Here is a 13,824-nt window from a genome sequence, read left to right as displayed (position 1 = left end):
TAATGATTTAGTAATGAGATATAACTCCCAGACCATAAAGATGCCAGTCCAACTTGTCTGATAAGCGAGTCAAACTGAGTCCGTGCAATATCATTCGCGAAGCTGATTTTGACCATCAATCATTGGAGTGGATTCAGCTACCGGAGGTACGCCTTTAGTCATGTTGCCCACACAGGAAGTCTGAAAGTAACTGCTCTTCTGTATCGAAAACGCATAAATCATTGGTCTTTTTTTCTGTCGGGAGTACCTTTCAACAGTCTGGTCAATTGTATCTTAGCTCTCGGCTGGCCACACAAATTAAATTTGTATAAAAATAGCCATGTTGGTGGGCCTAGAATCTAGCCCAGAATAGGAGACGGGGCAGAACAAACGAAGACGCAGGCTACTGTATGGAGTGGGATCGACAAAGTGGAAACAGGCAGGAAAGACGTCCCCAGGACGAGATGTGCGATCAATTATGATTGTCACAGTTGACACACATTATCGCCCTTGTAAAAGTCCGAACCTGTTCTCGTCGTAGGACCTTCCAGATCCTCGAACTGGCGATGTTCGACTATAGGAGCTAATTGATGTTTTCATTTGGGCACTCTGACCGCCAGGGAACGTTTTCATTCTAGGTGGTAAGTGCGACGCCCGCTGAGCACACATAATTGGGAGCAGCGGGAAGGTCCTGAAGAAAGACACCGATCGTCGAGGTCCGTCCTAACTACAGCTGTACCTACCAGCAACACCACCCAAGATCCCGATCGTCCGTAACTAGTGCATGGGGAGAAGCCTGATATAAGTATGAGTCCTGCCCTCCCTCGCTGTCATATTGTCAATGGCTTTGTTCATTTCTGTGTGCACTTGGCTGCCTTTTCGGGTCCTATCATCTTCGGACAGGCCCACATTTGGCGGCATCTTGAAAGTCACGATTCAGTGACGTTGGTGGTCGCCCGATTCCACTGCTCATACTTTGCGCATCTACCTTGTCAATTACTCTATTTTGCTGCGATGTGTGTGGTGTGTCCCAAACCATTCACCAATCCTTAATTATTTTTGTATTATCAAATCCGCAGTACGTGTTTGCCGTTTTTGTCTCTAATTGTTTAATGGTCAGATCATGAGCCAGTTTTTGTTTGAATATACCTAAAGAGCGCCCTCATCCAGATCCCGGTCTTCATCCAAGCTACAGAGATTTGAAGACGATGGTTGTTAATGTACACTTTGACAATTTAAAGAAACGTTTCTAAACTATTTTGAGGGATTACTCGGATGGGCTTGTTAACCTGTTAGGTTGCCACAGGAACATGACAAAAACTGGTAATGTGTGTGTGGTCTAGAAATATTATTAGTTTAATGGAGTGTAAGCGGCTTGAGTATATTGTGCGAATTTATATGATTGGATATAACATGCATTCAGAAATAATTGAATTCACCGTACAACTACATTTTACAAATTAAACTCAACGTTTAAGGATTATATAAAAAAAACGAACTTGGAAACATTGAAAAGGTAAAGAATTGAATTAGAGAGATATCATTATGTTTAACGAGCTAATAAAGCTATTCGTACTTGTATTTTTTTCTGGGTGTTCAGGAACGCAATGCTCAAATTTTTTTTGATTTTTTAATTATATAGGTATATTTTAGTTCTCACAAATAAAACTAATCGTTGGTTTTTATTTAAATGTTTACTTTTATTATTTTGATAATCGCTCCTTAACCTAAAACTAACATTAAAATACTAATTTAAATATTTTTAAACAGTCTTAGAGGTGTTAAATGTAGGTCTATACGAGTAGCAACATTAAAGTACTGTTAAAGTTTTCAAACGATCCAAAGGAGTAGGAACAAGCAGAGATCGTCTCAAAATCCAAAGTATGGATAGGTTGGTGCAGTGGTCATCATTGAGCTCTTCTGATCAACCTGATGATGGTAGCCGCTGATGTGGTTGCCTGCGGCAGCAGCGGGAGGGAAAAAGGAACCCGCAAAGTTGTAGCTGTCCCACGTGGAGGGGTGGTGAGAGCCCGAAGCGGCGGCTGATGCAAACTGGGATCTCAGCTGCTCCGCGGATGTTGCAGGAGTCTGCGGCATGGAATAGGCAGCCGATGGGTAAGTAGCATTGCTTGATCCCACGCCGTAAGTGGAGGTCATAAACTCGCTTCCAGTTCCTGGCTGCTGCGCTTGCGTCTGTACGGGACTGTGTGCGGCAGAGCTGGTACCGGAGGTGCTGCTGGCGGGGGACATGGATGCAACCGATCCACCATAGGCAGCATGATTTTCATAGGCTACGGATGATGGCCAGTTCTGTGAACCGTACAGGCTCATGCCCATGTTTGGAGCAGGGGCGGCACTAGTGGTGGGAGTTGCGCCATAGGAAGTAGATGTGGGGGCAAAGCTAGACACCTGCTGGGTGTTCAGTTGCTTGCGCAGACGGGCACGGCGATTGGAGAACCAAACTTGGACACGGGCCTCGGTCAATCCCGTGCTCTGGGCCAACTCCTCCCGGGTGTAGACATCCGGGTACTGTGTACGGGCAAAAATGCGCTCCAGGGCGTCGATCTGGTCGTTGGAGAATGTGGTCCTGGAACGCCTTTGCTTCCTTTTTAGCTGCACACTGGGCTCGGCATCGTCCTCGCTCTCATCCTCGCTTCCCGCAGAACCAGCACCTCCGCCGAGTATGCCGTCGATGCTATGGGAGGTCCCCGATCCGGAGGATCCTCGCAGAAGACGCGAAATAGAGCTCACCGACGGAGCATTTTGCTTGTCGCAGACTCCAGCTTCAATTAGCTTGGCGCGGATTTCCCAACTAAAAATACCGGGCTGCGACTGTTTAAGTTCCTCGATTCTGGACTCAATGTCTGGCGTGGCTACTCGGGGCTTGCTGCCACCGATCACTCCGGGCCGAATGGAGCCAGTCTCCTGGAAGCGGTTAAGAATCTTTGAGACGCAGCCATGAGAGACGCGCAGCTGGCGGGAGATGACACAGGGACGAACCCCAGCGGCTGCCATCTCCACGATTTGGCGACGGATGTGATTGGGCAACGGACGACCGTTGATGAAGACGCCGCCCAACTGGTTGACACGACCTTGTCCTAGAAAAATGAAAGAAACAGGCATGAGTACATTTGCAAGTCAACATTTGTTCGTAAGTACGTCCATGGAAGTCTGATCCTATTACAATATCTTAAGTACGTTAGTTGTGTGGTCTTGTTTTCGGAACGATCTTTTAATTTACTTTTTTCCTTGCTCCATTGAGCGGAAGCAAGTAATCTAGTTAGACGGCATTGACCACTTCAATTGCTAACGAACTGAACTGTACTAATCAGGATAAGCCGCAGGATCAATTGGCACGATCTTTTGTTGAAGATTGGCACAAACGATACCATAGCCATTTGTAGACATAACAAAACGCAAATTGGTCATTTGCGTAGGCCTTTTTAAGAAAATAGTAAGCCTCTTGCAGACGAATGGTATGCGGTGGTGGGGAAAAATACCAATCTCGCCAGGGGACGAGGCTGCGCACATAGCTGCATCTCGGGCCGGCTTTTGCAATCAAATCAAACTAATAATCCATAAGAGCAGCAGATGCCCAGCTGCGCCGGCTAATACAAGTGTGTGTATATGAAAAGGCGGCCCCAAAACAGCCGCAAAGAGAAATGAAAGCCCGGTCCCTGTGCAGGGTCTGATGTTTGGGGCGCTGACGTTACTGAGCTACGTGATACACAAGACCCCGAGCTCCAACACAGACATTGAGTCGATTCAAGATCAAAGCCCAGCGACACGAAGCCGCCGTGGCATGAGTCGAGACATGAGCTGGCAAGACGGTCGCGCCAAAAAGTCTGCAAAGTCCGCACCTTAAGCTGGGGTTCGAAGCGGCTGGCTTTTCTCTGGGTCTGAGTATGGCCATTGGGTCTGGCCTGTCCGGGCTAGTTGCCGATTACAATCAATAAGTCAAAAAGCTGATCATGCTGCCGAACGGGTAATGATCCCTCGTTTGAAAACAGCGGGCGAAAGCGCTGCCCCAAATGATGATCCAGCACTTTTCTGCGTCTGAATCTGGCGTTTTGTACCAGTAATTGTGGTAATTGGTAATGGTCGTTGTGATCTGCTATCTATCTGTCGGTGCTTACCTTGAAAGGGATATCCGGCAAAGTAGGGTGTCATGTTGAGAGCCGAAACAGCCATTTCCTTGCGGTAATCCTTTTGAGAGTTATTCGGAGTTTTGTCAACACTTTTACTTCTACGTTTCAGATTAATCTTCGCGAGGCCCGACTGTTAGGAATGCTAGATTATTCTCGGAGTGTGTATCTGCTGTTGCGAGTGCGCAGTGAATGATGATGCTGCTCGGTTGCTTGACAGCTCGAAACTGATTTTGAAACGGTCAGCCGCAAGACTAAAACGAATCCGTGAGATTCTCAGAGCCAAGAAACTAGTTTTGTTCAGTGAAGAAGCAGTGCGGGCGAGGGTGGAATTGCAGGCCGGCAGCCAGGCGATGCAAGAGCGAGAGGCTGCGATCGGTACCGGTGGTTAGAGCGGATCAGCTGCTCAGCCTGGCCGTGAGAGCGAGACCAGTGCCGTCGAACCAGAAACGAGAGAGACTCCATGGCATGACTGTAATTTCTTTAGCTCCGCCTCCATTAAACCGAACTGAATTCGGTTTAGTATCCCTCCCTGACGGATGTGAGATTTAGAAAATTTCGAGTGGGCTCAGTCTGTGGTACTCCATTATGATTGTTTATTTAATATGCGCTTGATTTGAAGTTATGCTTTGGGACGAAAATCATAGGCTTTAGCTGCTTTCATAGGTGAGCTGCCCTGCTGGCAAGCTGATTGCGGATATCCTAATTAAATTGTGAGCACTATTTACAGCGCCGCCACATACAAACTGTTTTGCTGAAACTGTATATTTGCTGCGATGCAAAAACAAATTTCCATTACAGTTCCCGTAGAAAAACCTTGAATGAATCGGCAAATAAATTTCTAAGACCTCAACAGACGGTCTATGAAACGCATTTAACTTGCATTTTATTTTGTCTGAAAGCCGCCCTCGCCAAACCAATGGCCTTGGGTAAATGGAGAAAGGCGTGGGGCTGAGATACGCGTGTCTGGCAAAGTCTGTGGCAGGATTTCACTTTTCAAACAAGTGAACGCGATTGATTATATAGTTGTTTTCAATTGGAATTCCAATTTAAAGACAGTCATATTTAGACTCTAATGGCTTAACTCGGTGAAAGGCTTCATTAAAGGTTTATTCCGAAGTTGTGATTCAATTACTGCCTCTACTTAACAGGCACTGTGTGCAAAAGCTAATTAGAAGAGCCCCATCTGCAAAACAACTCTTAAAATGTATATTCATAAAGACAAAAAGAGAATGGGAACGGCCCTTTAATGTGTGGTGCTGAGTGGGAAGCTGGGTAAAACATTTTCGCACAGGTAAAAAGGAAGAGGAAATGTAAACTCCATTTCCGAGTGCATGACTATCGGTTAATTTTTGAACCAAGCATATGAGCTGGCGGTCAATATCAAAGGCGTTTTGACCATGTTGCGTATACGCCGCGTGCGCGAGCATTGAAATTATGCGGCATCATATCCAAGGCAAGGCTGTGTACGCGAACAATGCAGAAAAAGTTTGTGGCCCCTGGTTTTGGAGCAGGCAATTGTCGAGATACTCGTCCAGCGGCAAAAATTGTATCTGTGAGATACTTTTGGCGTGGGTGCGACGGTGAGTATGTGCTATTTGGCAATAATTGTTGGTCTATTGTTTGGCTGGCCGTTACGCTCTGTGTGGCTCCGCCGCAAGGCAATCGCTCAAATCATTTGACAACTGAAACTGCTACTGTGCGATTGGCAAAGTCTTCGATGCCGACACTGCCTTAGATGCAGATTCCGATATGGATTGTACGTCAGTGCGAATGATGAATCTAAATCTATTGAGCATTCAAATGGCAAGTGTTTGGCCTCTGTTTCAGCTCCGTTCCGTCTCCGTTGACGGGGACAAAATTTTGTAAATAAGAACTTATGTGGTAGATACAAACGCAGAACCGACGCCAAATAAGAAAATTCTTTTCACCCCTTGACTGCGGCATTTTTATTGGTTTCTTGAAACATTTCTCTAAGCCATTGCTCAACATTGCCCAAAGGCAATGTATTCGCCTGGGAGTCGAACTGTGCATTGCGGGGCTTAGCCGAAGTTGGAAAACTCATTTGTGAACCGGCGGGCGAAGTTCTGACTGCAAGCGAAGGAATTGACTTGAGTGATGGCTTTAAAATGCTTGGGAATTCAATTTCATTTCTCAAGCGGAGGCCTGTGACAGGCAACTCCAATAAAGCTTTCCCATATTAATACTGCTACAAAAGAACTGCACACTTTTTCATAAACGCCTTTTACTAGTGTATAATGAAGAGCTCTTCAAAGTACTGGGCTAATGATTTTCTAAGCGCGTTCAATAAATACGTCTGAAAAATAACCACTAACACACAAATGTCAGCTTAACACACAGTCACCTCAGGCAACAACAACATCTGGCACAGAAACAAAAAGCGCGAAGCGGTGGAATAAATAAACTAAATTAAAACTCAGCCACATCTGTTTACACACCAAATGTTACCGCAAAGGGGCGGCTTGGCGCACAAAGCCTCCAACTGACTCCAAACTGAAATCCCGAACGACCAGAACCGGGAGATGATTAATTAAGGGGGCTACTTGGAGGAGGATCGGAAGAACAGCTCGGGCAGTTGGATGGCAAGGTGAGAAGAGTAATATGTACAAATATATCACTCCTTCGGAACGGTTAAAAACGAATTAATAATGTGTGATCGGAGACCTGCCCACAAGCGGAGTGCCATTTGGTGGACTCGAGAAGACAAACGACTAATTGCGGAGATTGCCCGAAGGATGTGGCAGCCAATCAGAAGGGATGTGCGGGCGGACACACGCACCTCCGGGATGACACGGCAAAGGATGTCTTAGACCCAGGACCCAAGGACCGCTTGACTTCGGTTGGCGGCACAAAGAATGCCATTATGTGCATGATCTGTGGTTTCCCTTTCGGTCCGCGCGGCTCCGTTTGCGGCGCTTTGTCGGCGAAAGTGTGAACTGAGTAGGGGAGTGGAGTGAGCTGAGTTAGGGGAGGACACCCAAACCGCTGAGCTGGACCACCACCATCAATGTGTGAATTTTAACAGCCCGCGTCGGCGTTTCATCGTAAATAATGCGTTTGAAATTCGGTCACAGTCGTTGAAATGTACGGATTCTTTGAAACCCAAGAATGCAGCGAAAGAAACGATGATAGAGATGAAGATAGAATCCACCTTAATTGCCACGGCAAAGCGCCCCTGGTTATCGCATTGCTGTTAATTTCAGCTCGATCCTTGATTATCACTCCGTTCGTCCTCTTATAAGGATTCTTTGACGAAGTTTCTTTACGTCCATTTGAACGTGTATGGCGTCAAGCCATAAAATTCGTTTAACACCTGCATAGCCGCGAGAGGTGTGTTGTCAATGATTATACTTATCTGTCTGATACAAATCGGTCGTCATGATCTACCAATTCTTGTGGTGGGAGACCGTTTCGGAACAAATGCATTTTCAATCCAAATCAATTCCAGGTCTCTTCAGCCGTAGCTGCGTGTCCGGGTGGAAAATAATTCATTTTTTATCACTCCACGTTTATAACTAATTTGACATTGAAATATAAGCATGCCTCTATCCAGATACCACAAGAAAGAAATCCCCCAAGATTGTACACCAAATAATCACAACACGCAATCAATCCTTTGACGATGACACAGATGACGAGCTGAGCTATACTTATGAGCTGCATCCAGAAAACATAAATAATCAAGAAAGGCAAGAATTTCTCTTTTCCATGCCACTGCTTTCCCGCCTTGATTTATTTACCATAGAAAATATAAATGCATTTGAAATGCATTTTAGTTATGCGCTGAGCCAGCCACCAATTTTCGATTTTAACGTCTTCAGTTCTATGTGAGAATCAAATATAAATAATTCTCCAGAGGCTTACAGAGCTGCACTGGATGCTACGATTCGTGCTTACAGTTCTACCTTTAATTAAAAACGCATTTCTTGTATTTCGTTTGGAGTCTTCAGTTCCAGTTGCATCTCAAAATCGATTTGATACAATTTCAATTTTGTTGATTTTTCCGAAAGTGACAATTGGCCTGCGTGATTTTCAATTATTTGCAGCTGAATCGATTCGACAGTCGGCACATGTCAAAGGGGGATAGCTGCCTCCAAATCTCCGAGACCATAATTGTGGCATCAAGTTCAATTCCCGTTAAGCCGAGTGTAATGTCCCGTGCCGAGCTTTCCAGGTCGAATTGCAGCGGCTTTGTGCGGAAGTTTTCTTTTCGGGGAGTGTGGAGAATTGAGCTGCATGTTATCTTCCGTTGATTTAATTAGATTTCGATTTGTTGCGCCATTTTCGCATTTAATTGATGTTAAGTTCCTGGAAGCCAAGGTTTTATTGAACAGGTTTTGCAGATGCCGCCGTCCAGATAAGCCAACGGTTATATTGTTCGAAATCGTGATAAATGTTGCTTTTATATTAGAAAAGTATTTCTGTAAGAGCCCCTTTTCTTTAAAAAGGTATTCGTCAAATAATAAATGTGCTTATTTTCGTTAAAGCCATACGATTGCCTCTTTAAAGTCTCTATTAAAACTCTATTCAGTTTTAAAATGTTGGAAATATGTAGTTTACTGCTTTTAGTAGGCGCCCAAATCAATTCGCAATAAGCGTCATAAGGTCGATTAACACATTAGGTATCTTCATCTTCATTATCATTATTATGGCTTTATGGTAATTTCTCTCGCTCATATAAAACCTACAAAATAGTCGTATCTCTATGTAACATTTGAAAGACTAATTTTATTAGCATAATTTGGCAACACCTTTTCTGGCTATTACGGCGACGCCTGCAACCCTATGGAGATATGCGTATCTTCCGGATTGCCGGTAGACACTCGCATCACTGTTTGTGCGTTTAGGGCAGAAAGCGCTGCTAAAGCGATTGGCGACGCCAGCGCAGGATATAGGCAGCCAGAAGTCGACTGAGTTGGCGTGTCAAATCGATCATTGGCACAGTTTGACAAGTCTATTCGGCTGGACAAGTCCGTAGGCAAGGAAACAAAACTAGGACCGGACAAAGCCATGTCGCAGCGACCACCGGCAGTTTCGGTCTGGCCAAGTCCAGACGCAGAGTCGCCCGGTGGACAGAGACGGAGCGTAACACTTACGATTTGTAATGGCCCCTAATCATGCGACAAAAAGTGGAAGATCCCCGTGTACGAGCAGGACCTACCGCCGTTAACAGGTAGTCGCGTTAGTTGATGCACCACCAGCAGCATGGCAGTTTGCGGTTCGGGTGTTAATGGTTTGTTAGTATGCGCAGGTGTCCTTGCTTGCTCACGTCCTTGAGCGTCATAGTCACAGGTTCGCCCACGCAGCTCCCCGTCAGACACACCGCAATTATGACGCCTGTGGTCGTTGAGTTTGCGGTAATTTAGTTATCTTTCAGGACTTCATGCGATTTTCGCCGGAAATTGACAGTCGGCGGTCGAAGCTACAGATCTTTGATTTACCATGCACTGTTTAAAAACACATTCGGCAGCCTATAAGTCAGCTTTAGTGCCAATGCTAAGCGATAAACACCCAGACAATACTATACTCTCGGCCCATAAATTTACGAAAACCTGCCCAGTCCTGCTCCGTCGATTGGCAGTTGCATGTTTAGCAAATTACTCAACAGCTGGTGCGGGGACTTCGTCGGGGTCAGCGAGCCATTAAATAAATTATAACGAACTGCTCGCCGAAGAACGCCCTCAGCCTTTGGACGCTAAGCGGAATGGACATTGCCGCAAACAAATTGCTCCCTGCCAAGAGCTCGCCCTCAATGTGGGAGACGACACGCAGTCTGCAGTTTCCGCGCAGCGTTGGGATTGGGGCAGGGCCAGAAGATCCCAGTCCGGATAGTAGAGAGGAGGATTCATGTGTCAGCAGTTTGCTTGGAGCAAATGCCGCTGGAGGTTTTCCCTTCGGGTGAGATTTTAATTTATGTATGTATGCAAAAAATAGGCAGAATGCACCGGATGAAATTAAGCCGCGCAATCAAAAATACATTTACCAATAGATGGGTATTCTTGCTATTCTAGCCATAGTGTGGGAAAATATTTTCAGAGGGAAATACTATGAATCGGTGAGGGCACTTTGAATTTTGCGTGAGCAGTTAACGAACAAACACAAAATAAGTGAAATGAGTTACGGATTTGCAATCGCTTAAGTTGAGTGGCAATCTGAGCCGGCCCCAAAGCTCAGTCATATAAACAAATGAACATATGTAAAATCCATGCTCGACAGCGACCACGACAACTTGGGCTGACGCTGATGCTGATGTTTTTTTACGACTTGACACAGAGTTTCCGAGGACAGATGAGGATGAGGATGAGCATGGGTCTGCCAAGTCTGCGAAGCCTCCAGTGACTGGACAAAGTGGCCGACAAAAGTCGGTTTGAGATCCGTGCGCTTCAAGCCTCGAGTTCGGCGGGCTGCTGGCTGAAATGGCTTTGAAGCGCACATTTGCCAAAGTGATCGTAAAAATGCCAGGCCAAATACCTTGAGCACGTCAAGCGCGGCAATTAAAATTGAACTTTTATGTTACAATGACATATAGCCCAGTCGCAGTCCCGAGTTGGCCCACGTTGGAGCGCCCTAGTGCGCAAGTGTGATGCTTATGGGCGGCGGCGATGAGTGGGGCGCGGCATGGGGATGGAGTGGAAAGGCCATGCGTGTGAACGGGCAAGATCAAAGCTCATGCCGCTGCCACGCACTTGCAACTGGGAAAGGGACGCAGCTAGAGTGCGAGCGAGCGGAGTATCTCTTTTGGCTTTCAACTGTTGCTGGACAATGCAAATGCCAAGGCTGGGTTCCATGCAGTTCGGTTTCACAATTTAATTGCAAATAAATTGACTTTTTGGTACTTCATTTAAGCGAAACACGCTAAACCTTCCCTGACCGTCGGATCCATCAAAGTCGTCTGGGGATGTCTTTCTTGCACTGCTTAAAGTTGGCTTTATGAGGCTTTCTGCGACCACAAGACTTTTAAAACGAATTTTTACATGCAAATAAAACGGTTTCCTATCCATCTCGACGAAAGTGTCTCTTAAGGACTTCTCGCAATCTTTACCAATCGTTCCTGGAACTTTAGTGTTTAAATTCACCCACTTGGGTCCTGCCGTGCAATGAGGTTCCGCTAACTGATCCATCAAAACTCCGTTAGAAAACTGTCAACAGATGCGGAGGAACTCTGAAATTCGACACAATGTTAAAAAACGTCAGTAGCCAGTGACCAAACGGAAGGCACAACAAACAGACTGGCGATCCCACAAATATTGAACAATCGCATATGACGGATCGCTCATCCATCTGGGCCAGGTCAAGGAGGAGGACAAGTGAAAATTAGGTACAAACACGCACGCATAAACAAATTTAACTCCTGTATGCTAAGTTTGCAAGGCAAACAAACGTCGTCGTTGGTCCCACCGGACCCTGCCTAGGACTCGGAAGACGCAGCGGCAGTTCAAGGACGACGAAGGTGTCACATCAACGGGGTGCCGCAGAGGACGGTAGCACAGCAAGTGGCGAGCAGTAGGCTGGGAAATTTAGTCACCCGATTGGGATTTGGTATTGCTTGGCCCCAGCAATCGCCAGATGCTACTGGGCCATTCTAGGAAGTCGCCACCTATTCATACGAGAGCATAATAATTTGAAAAACTCGTAAGCGTCCGCCTGTTTGCTTACGAGATTTCAAAGTGGTTTACAACCTCGTGAGTTTGAATGAATTTGACTGTACTCACACTAGCCTTTAACAGCCTCTTATAATGGATATGTAGGACAAGTTTTATGCATGCCCTGCTGGCGACATAATTTACAGCCTCCTGTAAATCACGGTTGTGAAGTGTGTCCAACATGTGCTCCGATTCAGGGAAAACGATCCTTAGAATTTGGCTTTCAGTTTACGGCATTCATAAAAGCCCATCAATAGCGTGGCAATGAGGAGACATTTTCCCGTATACAGATACAGTTTTACAACTATAGTAATTTGTTTAAAACTCGTTTATAGAACGTTAATTGAAGGTTTCGATGACGAAATATTAACTTGAAAGAGTCGCAAAGAGTGTCAGCTGTAGTCATTCTTCAGCACTTTAATATTGTACAATAAATTGGTTTTATGAGGGCATCCTTTTATAAATTAGTCGACATATTGCTCCCGCGGCATTTTGATTGTTGATTATTAAATTTGATTTCCCAGTTCTTGAATTGGGAAAGTGACGCACGAAAAACGAAACATTACATATATTGAAGAGCCCAAATGGCTGCGTTTGTCTCGTATCAAAAGTTTAAATGCTGTCGTTGCCACGCATGAGGAACTCCGATAATTGAAAACTGTCAATACGCATATTAGATAATTTGTTATGTTTATCATGACCCTCTACTTGTGGTTTCGCTCTGAGCACGGAAACAGGCGGAGACGCAATCAAATTATGCCTTGTCCTAGGACGTCCTGTTTGGCTCATTTGCATTGCAAGTTCTATTGCCGATGTTGATGAGGCGTACCGGTGCACTCAAGTGGCTGTGCATACGGGATCCTTGCACAACGCTTCATTAGCATCGATTTTTATGCTCATTATCGCAGGGACTCCAGGTCGGCTTAGCAGAAAGATCCTTCTTTGGAGAGTCCCTGCATATTTCTTCAGCCTGCCAGCTCATTCTGCTCAATTCGGTTTCGGGCCGCAGCATCTTGTAATATTATTGTAGATCAGAAATTTGCATGCGACCGGCTTTCACAAATATACTCCAATGCGAACCAAACACAGGACGACGAGCGGCCATTTTTAGGCTGCGTCCCTTCCCTGTCCCTTTCTCGCCCTGATGCCAGATGCAGGCGGCATGTGCGTATCCTTAATATGCGTAAACTTCACGCTTAATTCTCTACATTATGATGACGTCCTTTCGCTGTTTTCGCTTTTGTTCGTTGGTTTTTCAATTTCTCAAAACTGCAGACCGTTCAGACTGTACCAGGTGTGAATTTCTTTGCTGTTAATAGCTGTTGATTGATTTTTGTGTTTGTATATTGGTAATTGACTTTCGTGGTTCGGGTAGAAAAATGTTGTGGATGTGCTTACCTGGCAGGCTTTTGCTTGTACACAGTATCCAAGCTTTGTTATCCTGCACTCACGAATGCATCATAACCAGTGAATCATATTAAAGCTAATCAGCAAGGGGTCATCATTAAATTACATCCCATTCCATTCAATTAATCAAATGCAGAATCTTATGAAAGCACTGGAAAAAAGAGAGGATAAGCCAGGAAGCTGAAGGAAACCGAGGCCCCATAAACATTGCTGTCAAAGAACTAACCTAACTAGCCAGAAGCTAAAGGAGGGTGCAGACTGCAAAATGGGATAAACATACATATAGTGGAAGCACACGACATGGAACTGTGGGTGCTGAAAGTAACAAAACCGGAACGATTGGTACTGGGATGAGGTGCTGGACTTGAGTTTGCGATTGGGCTTGGTCGTGGTCCTCGGCATGTGTCCTGTGCTCCCTGCAGCCTTCACGGTTTAATTGGCTGCCAGCGATGAAATAAAAGTCATACAATTCCCACAATACTCGGGGACAGCTGCATTCACAGAGTGATCAGGCGAGTGTCGTCAGGGGGGTTGATGTGCGGATGGATTATGGATGCGATGCAATATCAAATGTCGGGCGAGCTGAGCCCAGATCCGCCCTGAACCAGCTCAGCCAATCACGTCTTCCG

General features: G+C 45.6%; 1 protein-coding gene across 1 annotated transcript; it reads right to left on the bottom strand.

Annotated features, from left to right (window-relative positions):
- Window positions 1-1,665: 1,665 nt before the first annotated feature.
- On the bottom strand, window positions 1,666-4,655 carry LOC6736172 (protein gooseberry). The gene is made up of 2 exons (XM_002083036.4): window positions 4,116-4,655; window positions 1,666-3,077 (listed from the first exon to the last, which is right to left on the bottom strand). The coding sequence occupies exons 1-2, from the start codon at window positions 4,168-4,170 to the stop codon at window positions 1,849-1,851; spliced, it is 1,284 nt and encodes a 427-aa protein (XP_002083072.1). The 5' UTR covers window positions 4,171-4,655; the 3' UTR covers window positions 1,666-1,848.
- Window positions 4,656-13,824: the final 9,169 nt, after the last annotated feature.

The sequence above is a fragment of the Drosophila simulans genome, chromosome 2R (genome assembly GCF_016746395.2).
Source record: "Drosophila simulans strain w501 chromosome 2R, Prin_Dsim_3.1, whole genome shotgun sequence".
Lineage (NCBI taxonomy): Eukaryota > Metazoa > Arthropoda > Insecta > Diptera > Drosophilidae > Drosophila > Drosophila simulans.
The sequence above is the reverse complement of the archived record's forward strand: the minus strand, read 5'-3'. Positions and strand labels throughout refer to the sequence as shown.

Excerpts from the sequence above, each read along its gene's own strand:
- LOC6736172 (XM_002083036.4), bottom strand. The coding sequence starts at position 4,170 with ATGGCTGTTTCGGCTCTCAACATGACACCCTACTTTGCCGGATATCCC. Across the intron at positions 3,078-4,115 it reads TGCCGGATATCCCTTTCAAG|GACAAGGTCGTGTCAACCAG; the intron begins GTAAGCACCGAC and ends TCATTTTTCTAG.